Here is a 23,018-nt window from a genome sequence, read left to right as displayed (position 1 = left end):
ATTCTATAAGATAGCTACACGTCAAATGGTCAAGGATTTTAAGAGTATTTTAGTAAAACAAGATTTAATGGAAAAACACAAAAAGTTAACAGAAAAATAATAAAAATTATTATTAACAATTAGATAGTCATTTATTATAATAAAGTATATATATATATATAGATATATTATTGTTTTGGGTTGTCTTGAATCTCGATCGTTAATTTGACGTATGGTAGAGGCGAGGAGGAGGAGAATAGACGCACAAGTTATAACTAACTATTTGGGGAAATCCTCTGGAAATTATGGGGCAAAGTCATTAACTATTTCTGCACATTTACATCGTCATTTCTCCTCTGTCTCCCAGAAATTTTCGTTTTCAAAACATGTGCTGAGGAGATGGTGACGTTTCAGTTCAATTTTGTCCACAAATTTTGGGTTGGGTTTGAGAGAGCTACTACTGCCCCCACTGCAAAATTAAGGAGTGTTCACACCAAGTGAAAATTTTTAGGGGCATCATCGGAAGGGTACCTTATAAGTTAGTTCGTGTAATAAAGAGGGATGTATTTTACAAGTTCGAGTAGATAAAATTATCTACACAATTTTAAAGTAAGCAAGTCTCGTATAATTTATTTGAAAAAATACGAAACATATATGTAATTATATAAAGAAAAACTCGCTTCATTATTATATATTTGGGTATCATTTTTTTCAAAAAAATTACGCGGACTTGTGTATCATGCTGGACTGTATTTAACATTAATATTTCATATATATATATATATATATTATTCCTATTTGACAATCACTTGAGTGCATTTACTTTGCCTGGTTGATTTAGGAATGGACTTCCAACTTCAATGAATTTGTGTTGAACCTATTTTAAGAGGTATAGTCTAAATTGACTGTTCTGTTTTTTATTCTTATTTGTTCTACTTGGCCTGACTTTAAGGTGGACTTTTAGGACAAGTTTGGGGATCTATCTTGTGCTGGACCTCTCATGATGAAGAAGAAGAATGAATTGGTTGTTTTTTACCTGGGTGCATGGGGGCTTTGAAAATCACTTGAAAAAGGAATTTTAAGTTCCCAAAGGAATCAAGGATATTGATTGATGAAGTCAGTCCTGTATAGTGTCAGAAGGTGGCTGTGGGTGTGCTTTAGAGGCAATCTAATTAATTTGGCGTTGAAAAAGGTGGCTGTGGGTGTGATCTCTCTCTCTCTCTCTTTTTGTTTTTTGGTTGGGGGGAGTTGCTCCACAGCAACGTAGATACCTAAAAGACGCAATTTCCTTGTACTCCTCCCATTTTGACATTTTTATTAGTCCATTTTTTCTCTACTTTGAGAGGTCTTTTCCTATATATATGAGAGATATTTGCTCTACAATTGCCAACTTCTCTCTCTCTCTCTCTCTCTCTCTCTCTCTCTCATACACTAACACACACAGCTTGGATCTTGATGATGATGAAGATGGACCAAAGAAGAGTGGTCAGCATCAATTTCCAAATTCAAGAGCCAAAGATGAAATCAAAGAAGAATATTAGTCGTGCTGTTCCCCCGAAGAGAGGAAGCATCAAGCGTCGGATCTTCTCATGCATTGTCCAGAAGTTGATCAAGAAGATCACTATGCAGCCAAAGCATCCATCAACATGATCATGATCTTTTAATCTGTGCTCAATAACCTTTCCATGGTGGGGGAACAAACAGTTCAAGTTAGAGTTTAGAGGCCAGGATCTGAGGCAACGATCAGATGAGTAGGAATACTGCACTACTACTCGTGGAGATTTGGAAGCTTTATAATGTCATTTAAAATATCATGTTGTAGATTAAAACTGGAAGTTCTGTCTGCTTTCAGAAAGTACGCGGTGTTTCGAGTCTTTGACCTTTTTTGTTTTAATTGTCAGTTCAGGACAGGTTAGTTGTCATGTTGGTATATGTATGCTTCTCAGCTTCTGTATATATACATGCAGTACTATGTTGTTGGTGTTCCTATTCTAGTTCTAGTTGCCACAAGCCATGTCGTCGTCGTCGTCGTCGTAACAAGTAGCTGCGATCACAATGAAACACCTTAAAAACGCTGCGTTTTCACCAATTGTATGTGGTTGGACAGATAAAGTGTGTGTGTGTGAGAGAGAGAGAGAGAGAGAGAGAGGAGAGAGAGAGAGAGCGAGCCAAACATACAGAAACAGACATACATAACTTTCAGGGAATGATGAATAATACAAGCAAGAAAACGTGTGGGGAACCTTTTGCAGAAGATCAGATTGGATGAGAATTAGCCATACAATGATATATATTAATTTTATAAGTAAACTTTTGATCTTATTTTCAGATGATAAGTCTGCAAATAACTCACTAATTAATTGGGTATGGTGTCAGATGTGAACTCTCTCTCTCTCTCTCTCTCTCTCTCTCTCACTACATATCTGCTTTGTATTTTCCTCATGATCAATGTCGAATTCGCGGAGAAAGAACGTCCTCCGCAAAGTGCATGTGAACGTTTTAGAAAAACATGTTTTTTTTTTAATATATATTTTATTTATTGACTTTATGCATCATTTGGTCAGGATGACATTATATATTTGAAAAATTATATTTATAGTCGTGGAGTATTCAAATGTCGTGTAATTTAAAAAAAAAAAGAGTAAATATTGAATCCGCAAAAAAAAAATTAATTTTTTAATAATAGACCTCATTTTTTTCAAAATAATTGTAAGGCATTTGCACATTTCAAGATTGTATGAATGATTACTTTATATATTTAGATAGTTTGCAGGACTATGGTTTACTGTTTTTAAATAATAGTCAATCGTTGGGGTCGCTTGAGTAGGTATCGATCAAGCCTGCTTACAAAATATGTGATTGTTATGGACAACATTAAATTTTTGTAAGAGTTTGTATGTTGTGTTTAATTGTGATCTCTCTTTAAATTAGATTCTTGTACAAGTGGCCTTTCGATCTCCTTACACGATCTCCTAAATATCAGTTTCCCAACACTCTAATCTCTCATATATTGATCAGGTTGTGACTTATAATGCTTCTTACACTTTGGCTACAAGCCGAGCTAAAGGTAAAGATCAGAGTGAGTAGTTAAGGTAATTAAGCTTGCCATCTACGGTCAAGACTCAGGAGTGGACAAATATATAAGAGAAACGTAGATATATAATACCCGAACTCAAGGAAGTTTATCAACGTTGAATCTAGTAGTCTTGGTCTCCACAGCCTCAGGGGTGGCTCAATGCTCACACCAAGCTACCATCAATCTTTTCAATGGGGGTGGGTGATGGAAGGAATTAAGGGTTCTCCCCCTCCACCAGCCCCTCCCTGAAGGGGAGTGACAATTATTTTTTAGTAATTTTTTTGTAAAAATCAAGTGGTTATTTGACATCCCATTTTATTTTAATGACTATATATGCATCCTACATGGAAGATATGTCCACAAGGACATGTATTTTGAGTTTTTAACAATTTTCAAAACATGACACGTTTCGACTAAATTTATTTATTTTTATTTCGTATTCACAAGGACCTTATCACTAATAGAAATTTATTATGCATTAGCTACTATTCACTCTCACATCTCACACCTATAGCTTTTCATAAGGTGTGTGAGTGATTTTCATAGAGTATGAAGGTGTTTTTCATATATTGTGAAGTGTGAAATTGTAAATAGTAGCTGATAAGAAGAATTTTTCATTGCTAAATGCTAATAATAGCCAAACTCATAATTGATAAATACGAAACTCTACAAGTCTCTCTCTCTCTCTCTCTCTCTCTCTCTCTTAATAAAAAGTGTAAAATCCTAACACCATTTTAACATTTAACCCTAGGCAAAATGCAAAACCAAGTATATAGATAGCTGAAACAATCGAAACTAGCATGTTATGGGAAAATCTTCAGTAGTTTCTCAATTAAAAAAAGTTGAACAGTGAACATGCCCGAACTAAGATATTATCCTTCACCAGTTTATGTTCTTACCAGACCCTCACTCTCTTCTTGGTGCATGCTTTCACAAAAAACAGTAGAGAATAATTTCCAGTTTTGGTACAAACACGAGACAAAACTATGAGAAATAGAGTATAGACCAAGTACCAAAGGTGCCGGTTACCATGCAGTTTGCCCCTTCAACAGCAATAGATACTTCGATTGAGGAGTCCAATTACCCAGAACTGTAAAATTCAACAGCCATCCAACTTTGCCATGACCTCTTGTTATTGGCATTTGTATCTGCCATTTTCAATTGGACTATCGGTAAAATCAACATCCAGGTGAAGCTAATTCTCCTCAACCTTTAATAACACATTTGGTGTTTAATTATCGGTGTGCCCCCCGTCACCAGCAGAGACCTGCATGGCATCCCCGCCATCACAACTATCATTGCCAGCAGTTTCTGGGACACAATCTTCTTGCTTGCTCAAGCCACCATCAAGGCTCACCGCTTCTGCTACGTTTTGTGGATCCCCAGAATATGGATTTTCTTTAGTAACCTCAGTAGTTATATTGGCTCCAGCAGCCCCATCACCTGAGTCAATAGCTGTCACCATGCCGGGAACTGCCTTAGGGTTATCTCTACCTGGAAGGGAGAGCTGAATATCGGTACCTTCAGAAGTGTTACCTTGTACTGGTGTGGTGGCCTCTTGCTCCACAGCAGTAGGGCTGCTAGTAGGAAAATTTTCAACCATGCACAGTTGTGGATGCTCATTCTGGGCATCGACATCCATATCAGATTTTGGACTTGCATAAGCAAGTTCTTGTTTGGCATCCATTTGCTGTACAGCATTTCCATCAATTGGATCTGTAGACAGGATAGGTGTATCCGTCACGATGCTCTGCGCAAGAGTCTGATCTTCTGCAGCCTTAGCTAACTCAAGCGTATGATTCTTGGCAGCAATTGCCTCTTGCTCTTCTGCTTGTACTCTGTATTTCTCCATGAGGTATTGTGTCCTATCTAATTCTGCCACAAGATCTCCATATCGCATCTGTAAAGTTCGTTCCAGCTCCTTTTGCCTCTGAACTTCCTCCCAGAGACTATTTATCCGGTGTGAAGCTGCTAATTGCTCTTGCTTTTGTAAAGCTCTGAAACACTCAAGTTCTGTTGCAGCAGTGTCCATCTGTTTGAGGGTTGCCGCAATCTTTGGCCAGTGAGCTGTTTTAGCTCGTGTCTGAAATCACAACATCCATAAATTTAATAATATTATCAGGTTGATGTTAAGTACCGAGTATGACTGAAAAACAATGGATCTCCAAGTAAAGTTCCCATATTATTAACAGAGGAAAAAGAATGGATCTATAAGTCAAGTCTGCATATCATTAACAGGGGAACGCTCCATGAGCTTGATTAAGAGATCGTTTATATGTGCTTTTGGAACTACATTGAAATATATGTTCACCTTTTCCATCTTGGCAAATTTTTGTTGGAGAATAATATTTCACATTTTGAAAGACATTTCTGCCCCAATATAGAGGAGTTCACTGCAAATATGTGAGTGCGCGCACACACATGAAAGTACAGTTTTTTTTTTTTGCAAGTAAACATGCAAGTACAGTTATGGGAGGTATAATAAAAAAGGTTCCAAGGTTAACAGGGAACAAGTCCAAACATATTTCAGCCAAAATCATGCTATGGAGGAAGCAGAATTAAAGCAAAAAGACGCCAGAAACAAAGATTTAGCGTCATGGGCCACATACCTCATAACCATGTGTGAGAACTTTGACCTTATTCTCAAGGCTTTCTGCCTTAGCTTTATCACCATCCATCTTCTTCTTCACATTTTCAAATTCATTCTGCAAAGCTGCAAGCTTCTCCATGTTTCCAGCAACACTTGAGAGACCGTAAGCATTACGGGTAGGAAAGTACATGAGATCATTTAGGCAAGTACTGTGTGCTTCAACAAATTCATCAAGGGATTGATTTTCATGCCCCATTGCCAGGCGAAGATACCGAGCCTCTTCCCCTATCAAAGTATCAGCCTGCTGACAACAATTTTTCTTAGAAGTTTGCAAGTTACTAATTCCCAGACATGCTCAGAGGTCCTCTCTAAAAAAATAGAATACTGAGGCACAAGAATATACTTTATCTACCTCAAAAATATTTTTTTTGATAGGTAATCAAGAAATTTTATTCATAGAAGTAGGCAAAGCCCAAGTAGACAGGGAGTATACATGAGAATAACCTAACTAGAGTTTACAATATCTACCTCAAAAATATTGACAAGCACACAAAATTTAGATCCAATACAGAAAGAAGCATGTATGTTATAAATTTGTCTTGAGTGTCGCCGATATGTTCTTTCAGCCCGAGCTTCCAAAGTGTGATCGACACATGTTTAGGAGACACCAAAAAAACTATTTCATGCATTCCCAAAATATTTACCTTCTATTTATTTTTGAAGTTTATATTATAATATACACATCTTATAGTATAAGAGAGGTTACCAATACATTCCCTTACAGCTCCTTCATAGAATCATCTGAAATAGACCCTTACAAATCCAAATATAAAAGATGACAGTTTCAATTCTGCATTAATGATAGCTTTGGAGATGGGGATAGAATCACTTAAACAAGGCGCTTCCTTTTTTTGCAGTGAAGAAAACAATAACCTACGTGATACAGCTAAACTGAATCCATACCTCTTTCAGCTCATCTTCCTCAAAACCATCTATCTCAGGGACATAACCAGGTCCATTTGCAGAGTGCTTAACACTTTTCTTTTTCTCCTTGGTCAGTTTCTTTTCAAGTGGATACTTAGCACTATCATGCTCTAGTAAGCTTAGAAGCTCCTTTCTTATCATTTCATCAGCCTGCTCAATGGATGTAGGAGGAACAAAGGAGCTCTTGTCTTCATCTGCTCTAATAAGAGAATTTCTAATTAGATCCAATGAAGCAGCAGGAGGTCTAGGGAGCTCCCTCTGCAGTACTTTTGATCTCTTCCTAAGTAATGCCTGCTGACGTGCCTCTTCCACAGCCTTTTCTCTAGCTATCCTATCAGACATATCCTCTTCAATCTTCACCTCTGGTTCTTCATTATCTTCTAAAACCGGCTGCATAACTATCTGGTACTCATTCTTCGGCTGTGGAAGATTGATTAGACCTGATCGCAAGTTCCTTCTCAAATCAGCTTGCCTTCTTTGATCAAGTTTGGCACTATCTTGCACATCCATATCTTCATTAATATGGAGCTCATCCCTGACTGGTGTTCCCTTTGGGGTCATATTAAAATATCCATCTCTTGATGGTGTCATGCCAATTCTAGGAGTAAGACTGACACCTCCAGGAGTGGCTGAAGGAGTTAGCAGAGGGTTTGGCGTTTGGATCTCCCTTTTCTTAGGAGTAACCCCTGAAAAATCTGAAGGGTGCAACTCTGGATTCTGTCCCCCTAATAATGGTGTCTGAGACTCCCTCAACCTGGCTAGATTTTCTGCTTCCATCATAATAGCATCACCCTTACCAGCTGGTGTTCTTTGTGGAGTTCGTAGGGGTGTCATTCCTGGCTGTGGTGTCTGGGAATAATTTGCAAGAAGAGCACGTGTTGCACCACTCCCTTCAGAAAGTTCCTCACTACCCACAAGAATATCACTAGCATAACCCATCTTTGCAATTTCCTCCAATTCATGGTCCGAAATCTGTGGTGCAGGAAGCATAAGTTTTGACCTCTTTCTAACCGTTTCTGGATCATTCAACTTGTTGGCTTGTAGTATAGCTGATGGGGCATCCTGCCTTTGTGCAATTTTATTCTTTGCAATATCTTGCTTTCTTAGTTGTGTTTCCATATCCATTCTCCTTTTCCCTTCAAGTTCTTCAATTGTGGTAGGGAACTGGGCCTGCTCCACTGGTCTATCCTCATCGGCAACATCGTAAAAGCCTGGAGGAGGCTTCTTCTCAAATGGAATCTCGGAGTTATAATCTATGCCCTTCCTTTTCCTTTTGCGTTGCCTAGTGTCAATTCCGGCAGCCTTCAGCTCTCTCCTTTTCTGTAAAGAAGCAAGCCTCCTAGCCTCCTCAAGTTGTTTCTCCCTGGCTTTCCTCTTTGCCTTCTTTCCCTTGGTGTTGGCTAGCCGGGCTCGTGCCTCAGAAAGCATTTCCTTTTCATCCTCATCCATATCAATGGGATCTGGACGTGCAGGCTTCGACTCGGGGTTTGGGTCAATCTCTCCTGGACGCAATTTCCGAGGGTCCTCACTTGCTTCATAGTTATCATCCTTAGCACAAGCTGCATCGAGGAGTTTCTCATACCGCTCAAGGCACTGGGATGGAGTACGACCAACAATCGGGGCAATTGTTCTCCACTGTGTGGGCATGAGTTTTGCAAGATGTAGCAGTTTCTCATCCTCCTCTCTGGTCCACTCAGTCTGCAATAAGCATGAAGATCAAATCATCACTTCCAGAAAGGTTTCAATAAACTGAAAATTTGTCATAAAAGAAAATATAAACTGAACAAAGTAGGAAAACTAAAATCCAATGTGGATGGAAAACAACCCTACAGATAATGAAGAAATATGCAAGCATACTGCACAAGCACCCATAGATCCATTTTCTGTTGAGATAGTACAGAGACACAGAACAAAACCCATAACAAACCTCGTACATTGATGCAGGCGGCTAAAATCTCCCGGATAAGCAAGCTTGTTACCAAAATATTTCAAAATTATAGCCTAAATTTGATGTAGGACCTACTCAATACTGCACATAGGCTACTTTTGTTGCTCAATCTGTAATTTGTTCTTCAATTTCAAGAGTCCAGGCTCAATCTGTAATTTCCAGAATTCTGGATGGGCTATACTTTTGGGTCCTTGGGTTTCATTTGAAGTTATATTATGTTATTGGGTCCTTAAAGGGTTTACGAGTTATGTACTCAGAACTTAGTAGTCAAAGCCCAAGGAGTCAGAGTCTATAAAGGTCTAGGCATTAGACACCCATGTGGAGAGAGAGAGAGAGTGTTTGTGTGGACAGTGGATGTAATGATTTCTACTCATTGAATAATGTGGTTAAATAAATTTTTGGCAAAGATTGCTCACGAGGTTGTGTAATGCCCCAAGGGAGGCCCAAGCCATATCTGGACCTATATTCCAAAAGTACTAATCCATGGTACAATTGGTGCCCCAAGGGAGGTCCAAGCCACATCTAGGCCTATACTTCAAAAGGATCAGTCAATGGTACAATTGGAGTCTCATTGGTTCCAAGATGAGATGTTGAGGAACCATAAGTGCAATGCATAAGTTTATCTATCATCTCTTATTCCTACACGCCTTTGAACTTCCAAGCAACTTCCTAACCAGTGGCGGACCTGCACAGTGGCAGGGGGGCCATGGTTTGGAAAAAAAATTAATATGTATTAGTCTTTTTATGATTTAATAGGATTATATTATCTCATATTGTATTGGTTTTTTCTCTAAAAAATTATCTTAACCTCCTCTATAAAATTATTTTGATCTTATAAATTATTTTGACTCAAAAATAGAATAAAAAATATTTTATTATAATTTTAGCTTTGCTCGGCCCTCCCTACAATAAATTTCTGGTTCCGCCACTGTTCCTAACAAAGTCCAACAAGGACTAGATTAGAGTTTAGACATATTGTTCCCTGAAATCCTTTTTTTTTTTTATCAGTAAATAAGAATTTTAATAAAATAGACAAAGCCAAGTACAATAGACATATACAAGAGTGACACCTATGCATGAGTGTAAAGATACAAGGAAATCATGTATGTTCATCCATTAAAGTCTATTACAATCGACCAATGAAGTAGAGTATGAAAAAATAAAGTTCTACTCTCCATCCATATGGCACCACCATAGACATATAGGTATCATCTTCCATATAGCTGCAATTTGAGTGGTACCTCGAATGCCTTGCCAGCTGGCCAAAAAATTCACAACCCTTCATGGCATCACCCAATGAGCCCTACTCTAGCAAATATATCAATCCACAAAGTCATGGCTATGTCACAATGCAGTAATAAATGATCCACCGACTCTTTCACTGTTTTTGCACATATAACACCAATATCCATACAAAGAAAGAGGCTTTTAGGGGGGGCCTTGGTCCTCCATATGTTCTTCCATGGGAATGGGCTTGTAGAATGTTTCATAAGGGACATATAATACGACTGTGCAGTTAATCTTCCCTTCTTGGATGGTGACCACAAAATCGTATCAGCTCCTCCATTCACTCTACTATACACCAGATTAAAGAAATCTATAAAAGTGTCAATTTCCCAGTCTTGGGCAGCTCTAAGGAACGTGATATTCTATTGAGGAGAGCCACTAGAAAGGTCCATGAGGTCTGCTACTAAAGCCTCCTGTCTTTGTGCGATGCTATAAATTGTTGGATAAGCTTCCCTGAGGTCTTAATCTCCACACATCAGTCCAGAATTTAATTCTAGAACCATCCCTAACTGCCAAACGTGTGTATCGATGGAGGTTTGTCCAACCTCTTCGGATGTGTTTCCAAAGCCCCACCCCTTAGGTCTGCTCACCTCATTCGAGCACTATCCTCCCCACAATCCACCATATTTTAAATATATGATAACTCTTCACAAAGCTCCCCTTTCCTCATGGTATCTCCATAGCCACTTACCCAATAAAGCCTTGTTAAAAACCAACAAATTACAAATTCACAGCCTGCCTTCACGTATTGGGGTACAAACTGTAGCCCAATTCACCAAGTGAAACTTGAATTCTTCATCTATTCCCCCCCATAGGAAATCTCGTTGCAACTTCTCTAACCGATTAACCACCTTGCATGGTATTGGAAAAAGAGATAAAAAGTATGTAGATAGATTGGAAATAGTACTTTTTCTCAACGTAACTCTACTACCTTTGGACAAATAAATCATCTTCCAACTCGCCAGATTCCACTCCATTTTTTCCAACATCCTGTCCCAGATGGACTGCGACTTGAAGGAGGCCAAGGGAAGATTGAGATACTTCATTGGCAAGGTGGAGACTTTGCACCCCAAAATGTTGGCAAAGCTTAAAACACTTGGAACATTTCCAACAGGAACTAATTCCGCCTTGGCAAGATTCACTTTCAATCTTGATGCCGCTTCAAAACAAAGTAGAAGAGCACCCAAAGCTTGAATGTGATTGTGACTAGCACCACAAAATACATGAGTATCATCTGTAAATAGGAGGTGAGTCATCTCAATTGTGCTGATTCTTGCCTCCCCTACTACAAAGCCAGATAGAAATCCACCTCCCACAAGACTTACAATCATTTTACTAAAAGCTTCCATTATAAAAACAAAAGGTAGTGGGGATAGGGGATCACCTTGCCTCAATCCCCTCGAGCTTCTGAAGAAGCCCCTTGGAGTACCATTCACCAAAATGGAGAAGCGTACTGTGGATATACAAAATTTGATCCAAGAAAACCAATTCCCTCCAAGGCCACACCTCTCAAGCATGTGTAACAAAAAAAATCCAATTTACTTGATCATATGCCGTCTCCATGTCAAGTTTGCACAATAACCCTGGAACACCCGACTTGATGCGACTCACCAAGCATTCATTGACAATGAGGACAAAATCAAGGATTTGCCAACCTCGTATGAAGGCATTATGGGGCTTGGAAATGATCTCCACTATCGTACTCAATCTATTACCCAAAACCTTGAAAAGAATTTCGTACATTCCACTCACTAAGCTATTAGGGCGAAAATCCTTAATCTCCACCAATGAATTAAGGCTTTTTTCGAACGTACCTCGTTCACGAAACATGTGGAAGAAGCTCATGATGTCATCTTTAACTACTTCCCAGCATGCCTTAAATAAAGCCGTAGTGAACCCATCTGGACCTGGAGCTTTATCACCTGCCATACTTCGCACCACCTTGCAAACCTCCGCCTCCTCAAATGATCTCTCTAGCCAACTTGCTTCATGGTGATCAAGCAACTAAAAAATAAGACCTTCCACGCGTGGTCTCCAAGAGGATTGTTCTGAAAGTAATTGTTCATGGAAGTTAGTAATATGATCCACGATCTCAGACAAATTCGATGTATCCTCCCATCTACTGATAATGACTCAATGACATTGTACCTTCTATGCGAGTTAGCCATGCAATGGAAGAACTTGGTGCATTTATCCCCTTCTTTTAGCCATAAAGCCCTCGATTTTTGTCACCATGAAGTTTTTTCCATTAAAGCCATCCCCTCAATATCCGATGTCACTTGCTGTTTGTGATTCTTCTCTTCTTCTGTGAGACCCCTCTCCTGCTCCACATCCTCCAAAACTTATAATTCATCGAAGAGGGACTTTTTTCGATGTTCCACATTTCCAAAAATCTGCTCATTCCACTTTTTCAAGTCCTCCTTGAGGGCTTTTAGCTTGCAGGCCAGCACATAACTAGGGTTGCCCTGTATAAGATAGGTTGACCACCACTGTCTAACTCTCTCAACAATTTTTTCTGACTTCAGCCACATATTTTCAAACTTACAATATCTTTTACCTCCCTGAATGCCTCCACAATCAATGAGAATGGGGAAGTGATCCGAACACAACCTTGGGAGCCGTTTCTTGATTAGCTCCAGAAAGTGCGCTCCCCACTCGGGCGAAATGAGGAATCTATCAAGTCTTGACCAAGCTGAATATTCTCTATTGCTGGACCATGTGAAATTGCAACCAACTAGAGGGATGTCTAGAAGTCCTTGCTCATAGATAAAGTCGGAAAAATCTGCCATTGCTGAACTAGAGCTAGGACCTCCTACCCTTTCGCTTGGAAAACGTGTGACATTAAAATCTCCCCCTATACACCAAGGAAAGCTCCATAGGCTACAAAGTCCAACCAATTCATCCCACAAGCTTCTTCTCTCGATACTAGAATTAGGACCATAAACACCAGAGAAAGACCATTGATAACCATCTTCGACATTCTTGGAAGAAGTAGCCACTGTATATTCCCCCACACACTCGTTCGTTTTTTCCGCCACCATTTTATCCCACATTACCAAAATACCTCCCGAAGCCCCCTTTGAGGGCAAATACAACCATCCCACATGACAACAATTCCACAAACTCCATATTATGGTAAGGGAGATGAGTTTCATTTTTGTCTCTTGTAAACATACCACATCCGCTTTCCAGCCACGCAACTGCTTTTTAACTTTGGTGTGCTTCTCTATCTCATTCAACCCCCTTATATTCCTCGAGACTATTTTTAGCTTCATAAAACCACCGATTTTGCCCTACCCTTCATCCCACCACGACTTGCACTTCCTTCATAACTCATTGAACAAGTAAGTCACTTCAATTCCCTTTCACTCTTCTTGTCTGAGTGGCATTTCATGCCCAAATTGGACTTCGATTGCAGCAAGAAGAGCCAAAAACTGATCTTCAAAGCCAATGCACGGGAGTCCTACACACATTTGAATTTCCTTGGCTTTAAGTAAAACCCAATCTGAAGCTAAATTCTGGTTTTTCTGCGGAATGATTGAATTCAAAGGGGTAGGCTCATCCCAATCCTTGAATTCAATATTCAACTCATCTGCAACCGTCACCTTCTTGTTATTGTGTTCAAAGACTCTAGGTGTGAATATTACCAAAGTGCCAGTCTTGATTTGGGTATCTTGAAACCCCAATGTCTCGGTGTTGTCCTCCATCGACTTCTCAGTGAACCTTTGAGGTTCTAGTGCATACAAGGTATCAGTGGGACTTCCCTCTTTGGTAGAGAAGGTCACACCACCTTGTTCTGCCTCTCTTCCTCTGCTCGAGAGCCACTTCCATGTTGGAAATGGGTTGTTGCATCTTCTAACGCCATCGTCAACGTCAACTCTGGCAAGCCAACGTCCAGTAGCCCACTCACCGTGTCGCTACTCCTGGCGATGGGTTCTATGTGACCATCGGCTGCTTTTGACCCTTTTCCATTGCCCGATAGCCATTCTTGGCTTCATTTTCCATTGGCGGCCTCAAATCCGGCAGCCCACAATCGAGGGTTCCTCCCACCATGTTGCCCGCTTCTGGCGATGCCTTCTGTGTGATCGTCGGCCAATGATTGGAGGTTGTTGGCGTGTCTTTGCCGATAATGGGCACCAGGCCCATTACAGGAGGCCTATGGTTCTTAGATTGCAGCGTTTGGGTTGGGCTGGTGCCTTGCCTTTCTCAGCCCAAGTAAATTTTCTTTGGCTCGGCCTATGTTTGTCCAAGCTTAGGTGTGGCAGGCTCATGCCTAGGCCCAGGCCCCTATCCATGGCCTTATACACTACATTGACCGAACTCTTCAACTATAGCAGATCTTGTTTAAGAAGAGGGAGATCTTCAGACCTTTCCATGTGTCCTCTCTCGGTCAGAGGGCCTTTTACCATTTTAGAGTTATTTTTATAGAATTACTCAGGTTGTGCATGTCTCCGTCCTACATCCACAACAACTGCCTTCTTTGCCTTCAAAATTCCAGAATTACCCTTCACCTTTGGTATCACCGTTGTTGCTTCTCCCTGAGCACTTGTTTCTGTCTCATCACTGCTAGCAGTAAACCCCAATGACTGAACCACCTCTGCGTAGGACTTAGGCAAATTATTCATCAGCACTTTCTGTGTTGGATAGTGAGATCTTTTTTTTTTATTAGTAAGAAGTAATTTTCATTAATATGAATGAAAAATAGGCATAGCCCATGTACACAGGGAGTATACAATAGAAAACACCTAAATACATTCTCAAAACGCTACATTAGAGATAAGAACTCATGTACACTATTTCCATTAAGACAATGGCTGAAAACCATTGGAGTAAAGTGTGTAGAAAAAAATTCTAAAGCTTCGCTATTATTCGCTCCTTATCTTCAAAGCACCGTGCATTCCTTTCCATCCAAGTACACCACATAATGCACAACGAGATCATCTTTCATGCTGCTGCTGCTACCTGGGAACAACCTTGTAGACCCTTCCAACAAGCAAGCAGGTCAGCCACCTTTGCCGGCATAACTCTCACAACATCCACTCTACTAAATATCCCATTCCATAACTCTCTGAACACCTCACAATGAAATAATAGATGGTCCACTGATTCTCCATGTTGTTTTCACAAATAACACCAATCCATCACAATGAAGCCCATCTTCCTTAAATTATCCGTGGTTAGAATTTTTCCAAGTGCAACAGTCCACACAAAAAAAGCCACTTTGGAAGGTACGCGGGACCTCCATATGCTTTTCCACGGGAAATGTACATTACCTTGTGATGCCAAAATTTTATAATATGTCTTGACTGAGAACTTCTTATTGCCCCTGCACCTTTATTGTAACCTATCACCCTGTGTCGTTAATCTTCTTGAGGAGTATATAAAGCTAAAAAATTCTCAAACGGTAGACAATTCCCAATCATGGTTATCCCGAGTGAATAAAATATGCCACTGATAAGAGCCTTGGGCAAACACAAGCAAATCCGCTACCGAATCCTCCCAATTAGCAACAATGTTATAGAGAGCTAGGAAGGCCCTTTCCAAAGAACACTCTCCACACCAGACATCCTGCCAAAACCTGATGTGAGTGCCCTGTCCAACCACAAATCTAATATTGTTTTCAAAGCATTGCCAACCCCCTCTTATATATCTCCACAAACCCACACCATACCCCCCCTCACTACATTAGTGCACCAAACCCCCCAAGTGCCTCCATGTCTAGAGTCTACAACTTCCTTCCACAATGACTCCCCTTCCACGTGATACCTCCATGGCCATTCCCCCAATAGCGCTTAATTGAAAGTCCTCAAATTGCGCACACCCAATCCTCCACTCAAAACTGGGGAGCAAACTTTATTCCAATTAACAAGATGGAATTTGGTTTCCTCCCCTAGACCACCAAACAAGAAAGCCCAGAATAACTTCTCGATCCGATGCGCCAGCCCCGTAGGCAATAGGAATAGAGATAGGAAATAGGTTGAGAGGTTAGATAAAGTGCTAGTGATTAGTTTAAGTCGCCCTCCCTTTGATAGATATAGTCGCTTCCACCCAACCAACCGTTTTTCCACTCTTTCAATAACCCCTTCCTAGATACCTCTAGCTTTGAAAGTGACCCCCAAAGAGAGGTCCAAATATTTCATAGGCAAAGAAGACACTTCACACCCCAACATATCTGCTAGTATACTGATATGAGGCACCACACCCACCGCCACCATCTCAGATTTGCCCAAGTTTACCTTGAGTTCCATCACGGCCTCGAAGCAAAACAAAAGTGCTCATATAGCTTGGATTTGACCCACCTCCGCTTCACAAAAGAGAAGTGTATCATCTGTAAATAAAAGATGTGAGATCATGACAGAACCATAAGTACCATTGCCCATTGAAAAACCAGCTATAAAGCCACCATCTACAACTGCCTTCACCATCTGGCCAAGTGCCTCCATAACAATAACGAAAAGAAATGGAGACAATGGGTCCCCTTGTCGCAATCCGCGAGAACTAAAGAAACCTGCATGAGTACCATTAACTAGCACTGAGAAAAGCACAATAGTTATGCAATATCGAATCCATGAAATCCACCTGTTACCGAAACCACACCTCCCAAGTAAGTAAAGGAGAAAATCTCAATTTACATGATCATAGGCTTTCTCTATATCAAGCTTGCATAGTATGCTTGGTTTTCCCTCATTCAACCTCTGATCCAAACACTCATTGGCAATAAGAACTGAATCAAGTATTTGTCTCCCTTGAACGAAGGCATTTTGAGGCTTTGAAATGATTTGCTCCATTACCATGCTTAACCGATTAGCCAGAACCTTAGAAATAATTTTGTAAACCCCACTCACTAGGCTAATGGGACGGAAATTATCAACTTCCAACACTATCTGTTTCTTCGAAACGAGGGCTATGAACGTCGCATTGAATCACTTCTCAAACTTTTGGAAAGCATGGAATTCAATAAAGACCCGCATAACATCACTTTTCACAATCTCCCAACAATGTTGGAAAAACCCCATCGAAAACCCATCTGGCCCAGGTGCTTTGTTTTTGGCCATGCTGCTAATGACCTTATGCACCTCATCTTCTTCAAAAGGTCTTTCCAACCAGCTCGCACTCTGCATATCAGTGGACTCAAAAGGCAAACCATCGAGCTTCAGCCTCCAACAGGTTGGCTCCGTGAGCAGGTTCTCATAGCAATGAAGGATAGTGAGATCTTAAAAAACCATCCTTTCTCCCTTTATCCAAGCTACCATAAGCTTCCTTCATTGCTTTTGTCATTTTTTCCCACCCTTTCCCCTCCATTCCTTCAGGTATGAAGACAAAATTCCTTCTGCCACCACCGCCATATTCCACCAGCACCATGTATCAACCTTGAGCATTGGAACATCTCTGCACAATGTAGCTTCTATTACCATCCCATGAGGTTGCGAAGAATTCCTTTTTATCTCTAGTCAAGCAATCCTTAAGGGCTCAAATAAACCAGTTCACCGTGAACATCTCCAAGATCAGAGTTTTTGTAACCTTCCAACTTCTCTCTGCTAAGCAAATCCATTGTCTACCTTCCTCAGACAATTTGAAAACCTTAGATTCTATAAGAATCTGTCTCAAGTACACCACGATGATCTCGTTGTTAGACAACAACACTCATCCTCAATGAGAGAGTGTACGAAGAAGGGGGCGGAGAGAGTGTATGGAATTTTTGGAGTATTAAACCAAGTAATTGTTCCCTAAAATCCTACTCCTTAAAAACCACAAAAAGCCAAATTGCTACTCCCAGATTACTGTTCATGGCCCTCGAAAAGCCATCCAAACCCGTAAGTTGTTCTTTTGTTTCATCTCCAAATCCAACCCTTCCCTTACATAATTAGAAACCCTAACTTCCCTAATATTTCAAAGCCTTTTGTCACCAAAACCCTAGCCCTAGTTACCCCAAGACTCTACAATCACTATGCTGCCCAATAAAACCTTAGGTATTCTAATTTCTACAGGTCCTTCATTGCAGTGGTCCTACGTCAAATTTAGAGCCAAACTATCCCAAATTTGTTATGGATTGAGAGGACGAGTTAAATTAACTTGATAGTGAGGATGAAGAGATATTGTTTGGTTATAGTGCTATGGACTTTGATGATATGGAAGAGTATGGAGTTTATATGCTTCTTCTTTCAGCTCTCAGGTGCATTTTACTACACCTAAACAAGAGGACAAAGATTGGAGGTGAATAACTACATTCGAAACTTCATCTTTGTTGTGGCTCAAGCTATAAATGCTCGTTATTAATTGGAGAAGTTTTCAGAACATAGTGTCAACACCCCTTGTGAAATGCCACATGCACAACCACATCCATTCGAGGTGGCTAGGATAGATGGTACTTCTTCATCAAGAATGCAACTTTCTCTTGTTCCTATTATCTAGTAGGGCTTATACTTATCGAACAATAAAAATCTAGTAGGGTTATAGTGACTTCGATTTGATCAATGTGCTCGTAAGACTTACAAACACATCTTAGTTGGTCAACCTAGGATATATGATCATGACATTCACCATTGTGGGAGAGATAGAATAAAAATTTTCTTGTTAAACATAGAGGGCATTGTTTTAAAGTCCATGAGTGTGGAGAAGATAGATAGATATATATATATATATATATATCTATCAGGAAACAACAAAGGCTGCTGTTTTTTCATAAGTAATAAGAAGGAAACAACAAAGACTGCTGCTGAAAGGGTGGAAAGGATGCCAAGTGTTGCTGAAAACTAAGGATGGGTTTGGATACACAAAACATCTCATCTCATTTCATCATTACAACTTTCTCAAATTCCCATACAAAAATATAATAAACAATTTAACTTTTTCAAATTTCAAAATAAAAATAATACTAAAAAATTATATTCTAACAATATTTTATTCAACTTTCAACATCTCATCTCATCTCATCTCATCTCATCTGAACTGTCTATCCAAACCCACCCTAAATCAGTAAGAACTTCAAGAGGAAAAGCATCAGTTGAGGGCTGAAATACAAAAACAGCAAGATGAAAGTCCAAGATAGCTAGCTTATGACAAAAATGAGAAACTATACTTGATTGGAAAATAAAAATTTCAACAAAGAAGCCAAGAATTGGAGTAAAAATTTCAACAAAGCAGCCAAGAATTAGAGGTCAAACATGCTGTAGCACCAAAACATTTGGATAAATCAGCTACTAGTTAGCCCCTATAATGCATAGAGGTGGAGAAGTCTAACTCAATAGTGTTCCATGTGAATTGATTTAAGGCTAAGTTGTCTGTAATAGTAGTTCCCATGAATCATGTTTCATTCTCGAACAATTTACAGCTCGATTAGGAAATAAGGATGTTATGTTATCATCATCATTGCCTCCAGTCAAGAAAAGAAAAAGGACTTTGAAGTGCAAACCCATGCAATGCTAATGTTTCAAGTTTATGGTATGCAAAATCTGATTGCTAAACACTGAAAATTTGACGATGAATTTCACCAATCCCCTAGCGCCGGAGGGGGGGAGTATGGTCATGAAGGCAGATCTCTATACATGGGCTGCTTTGCTGGTCTGTTGGGTCTTATTTTAGCTTTTATATATAAAAAGGTGTTTACTGATGGATTTGACTTCTTTAGGGTGGGTTTAGCTTTTATATATAGACGGCTCTTCAAGATTGTGTGATGACAAGTAATAACAAGTATGATTTTAAGTAATTCTCCATCAAATCTCAACCATTAACGAATTACAGTTTGCATCCCATGAACAGCCAACCAAACTTGAGTTTGCCTCTTTATTTCATCTCTAAATCCTACACTTCAGTTATCTTCTAAATTGACTCTCAACAATAACATTACTATGTATATATAAATCAACATAACGCTAGAAATAAAATATTATGGATAAAGCATTGTATCACTACAGTCAGTTTTTCTATTTTGGTGAATGGCACTCCTAAAGACTTCTTTAATAGTTCTCGGGGATTGAGGCAAGGGGACCCTTTATCATCACTCCTCTTCATCTTAGTAATGGATGTCTTAAGTAGAATGTTGAATGGAATGGTGGAAGGGGGTTTCATCTCAGGCTTCTCAGTAGGTGGCTCCACTCATGGTAATCTCTCAATTTCTCATCTTCTCTTTGCCGACGACACGCTGATTTTTTGTGAGCCAGATCCTGATCAGATTCGCTCCCTCGGAGCTCTCTTGCTCTGTTTTGAAGCCGTCTCTGGTCTCAAGGTCAATCTTGCAAAATCTGAAATTGTACAAGTCGGCGTGGTTGAAAACCTAAGCGAATTGGCTGATTTACTGGGCTGCAAGGTGTCATCCTTGCCCATGAAGTATCTTGGACTCCCTCTAGGGGCCCCTCACAAATCCAAGGCAATGTGGGAGGGGATTATCGAGGAAACCGAACGCAAACTAGCAGGTTGGAAGCGTCTTTATTGGTCCAAAGAGCACTCTATCTAATCTACCCACATATTTTCTCTCCTTATTCCCCTTGCCCGCAGGTGTGGCGCATAGACTAGAGAAGACCTTCGGTGATTTCCTATGGGGCAGTTTGGAGGACACGAAAAAATTCCATTTAATTAAGTGGGATAGGGTAAGTACACCTTTACCTAATGGTGGCTTGGGGATCCGTAATTTGAGAACTTTCAATAAGGCTCTACTAGGTAAATGGTTATGGCGGTATGACAGGGAAAGAGATGCTCTTTGGAGGGAGATTATTGATGTTAAATATGGGTCCATGCGGGGAGGTTGGTGTTCCAATTAAGTAAGAGGGATCTATGGCATGGGTTTGTGGAAATTTATACGCAATGACTGGGCAGATTTTCTTGCTAATTGTAGGTTTGCAGTGGGTAGAGGCACTCAAGTCAGTTTCCGGCACGACACTTGGTGTGAGGTTACTCTAAAGACCACTTTTCCTTCTCTTTTCAGGATTGCGTTTGATAATGAAGCTACAGTTGTTGACAATTTGGACAACTCCGCACAGTGGTCAGTGAGATTCATTAGAGCAGCACAGGATTGGGAACTGGGGATATTACTAATTTTAACAGTGCGCTGCATGCGCTAAATATACATGCTGATGGAGAGGATCGCTTGCTTTGGTCACCCTCAGGGAATAAGAGATTCTCAACGCGTTCTTTTTTTATGGTTTTATCGCCACAACCCTCCAACGCATTCCCTTGGAAGTGCATTTGGAGGACTAAAGCTCCTTCAAAAGTGGCTTGTTTTGTTTGGCTAGCATCACAAGGGAGTATTCTGACTATAGATAAGCTAAGAAGGCGCGGCCACTTCCTAATAGACTGGTGCTTTATGTGCAAACACGATAGTGAGTCAGCGGATCATCTACTCCTTCATTGCGAAGTACTTAAGGTTCTATGGGATGACATCTTCACAAGGCTAGGTAGGGCATGAGTAATGCCTAGAAGTGTGATAGAGCTTCTGGCAAGTTGGAGAGGACTTCGGGGTAAGGGACAGATCACGGTTATTTGGAAAATGGTGCCTCTGTCTAATGTGATGCACTTGGAATGAAAGAAATAATCGTTGTTGGAGAAGGAGCATGCACCGGAAGGGCTTAGGGACTTTTTCTATCATTACTTTGGGCCTCTTCTATTGTACCGAATGGCACTTCTTTCAACGACCTTTACGCTGCTTTTTGCAGCCCTTAACTTGTACTTAGGCACTTATGTATACCCCCTGTGCACTTGGGCCTTGCCCTTTTCTCGATCTAATACATTTCTTTTACTTATAAAAAAAAAAGAAATAAAATATTAAAACAAAAAGAAGCCCTTAAAGAGTCAACACTCAATTCTTATTCTCTGCCTCACTCTTCTCAATTCAGCTAAATCTATCATTGGAATTATTATGACCCTCCCAAAAAGAGGAGAAAGAACCGTACAGCATCACACTTCAACTTTCGCTCTACAATGCGGCAAATAAATTTTGTTACAAATTTTCATGAATAAGGGTGACCAAAAGGGAAAAACAGAAGAAAACTGATTTTTTCTTTTGGATAAGTAACAATAATTTCATTATAAACACAACGAGATACGAGAAAGTCGCCGAGCTAGAAATAACAGTCTACCTTTTTTATGGAAGGGTCGAGCCACTCATACCAACGAGCCTTACACTGCTTGGCGGACTTACGAACGAGGAGAGACGAGATCCGGGCCCACTGATTTTTCCCATACTTCATCACAGCCGCCTTGAGGATCTCATCCTCCGTGTTCTTCCAGACGCCTCCCTTTATCATTATCCTCATCTTGATCCCTTAATGCGATAGCTCCTCTTCTTTTCTCTGTGTGTTCTAGGGTTTTAAGCTCTATAGGGCTTTGAGGAAGAAGAAGAAGGAAACGACGAAGATGAAAGTGGTGAGAGAGAGAGAGAGAGAGAGGAAAATGAAATATTTATGTATGAGAAATTATACAAAACACTCTTTTACGGAGCACTAAAATACATTGAGAAAATACAACTAAATGAATATTACAAATAAAACATATTAACACTGTTTTTTAATTATTTTTTTTATTCTTGATAAAAATAATATTTACTTTTTTTTGAGTTTTTAATTTTTATAATTTAATCCCTTTGAGAAGTTTGGTGCATTTGTTTTAAATTATTAAAAATTTAAAATACCTTACTATTAATTAAATTGCTTGGGATAAAGAATTAGAAAATCGAATACTAGATCAAATCATTGGGAGTAAGCATAGGCAATGAGAAAGATGATGTTGAATTAAAAATTAAAAATTTATTTGACCAAAGATGATAAATTTGAGATATAAAGTAAAATTAAAAAAAATAAAACACAATATAAAAGATAAAATGTTATGGGGAGCAAAGACTAATAGCAAGTTTAATATTAAATAATATTATTCATTATTCTAAGTTTATAATTTGTAGTCAAACTAATTAATACAAAGCATTTTACATAAATCTTTAAGGACATAAAATATACGAAGTTGTGATTACAAATCTTAAAAAGCAATGCTTGTGAACTCAGGCTTAGTTTATTTTCACAATCATTATCATCTCATTTCATATAATTATTATAATTTTTTTAAATTTTAACATAAAATAAAATAAATAATTTAATTTTTTTAAAATTTAAAATAAAAAAAAATATATATTCTAACAATATTTTATTTAACTTTTATTTCATTTTTTC

The 23,018-nt window shown here is 39.4% G+C and overlaps 1 protein-coding gene across 1 annotated transcript; it reads right to left on the bottom strand.

Moving 5' to 3' along the window:
• Positions 1-3,832: 3,832 nt before the first annotated feature.
• On the bottom strand, positions 3,833-22,246 carry LOC109004808 (cell division cycle 5-like protein). The gene is made up of 4 exons (XM_018983498.2): positions 21,936-22,246; positions 6,609-8,327; positions 5,665-5,946; positions 3,833-5,138 (listed from the first exon to the last, which is right to left on the bottom strand). Exons 1-4 carry the CDS (start codon positions 22,110-22,112, stop codon positions 4,287-4,289), a joined length of 3,030 nt encoding a protein of 1,009 aa, XP_018839043.2. The 5' UTR covers positions 22,113-22,246; the 3' UTR covers positions 3,833-4,286.
• Positions 22,247-23,018: the final 772 nt, after the last annotated feature.

This window comes from Juglans regia, chromosome 10, assembly GCF_001411555.2.
Source record: "Juglans regia cultivar Chandler chromosome 10, Walnut 2.0, whole genome shotgun sequence".
In the NCBI taxonomy this organism is placed as follows: domain Eukaryota; kingdom Viridiplantae; phylum Streptophyta; class Magnoliopsida; order Fagales; family Juglandaceae; genus Juglans; species Juglans regia.
This window is presented reverse-complemented; position numbering and strand designations above follow the sequence as displayed.

What these genes read in the sequence shown, in the direction of transcription:
- LOC109004808 (XM_018983498.2), bottom strand. Translation starts at nt 22,112, where the DNA reads ATGAGGATAATGATAAAGGGAGGCGTCTGGAAGAACACGGAGGATGAG. An exon ending in TCGACCCTTCCATAAAAAAG is followed by an intron (nt 8,328 to 21,935) that starts GTAGACTGTTAT and finishes TGCTTATTGCAG; the next exon opens with ACTGAGTGGACCAGAGAGGA. An exon ending in AGGAAGATGAGCTGAAAGAG is followed by an intron (nt 5,947 to 6,608) that starts GTATGGATTCAG and finishes TGTTGTCAGCAG; the next exon opens with GCTGATACTTTGATAGGGGA.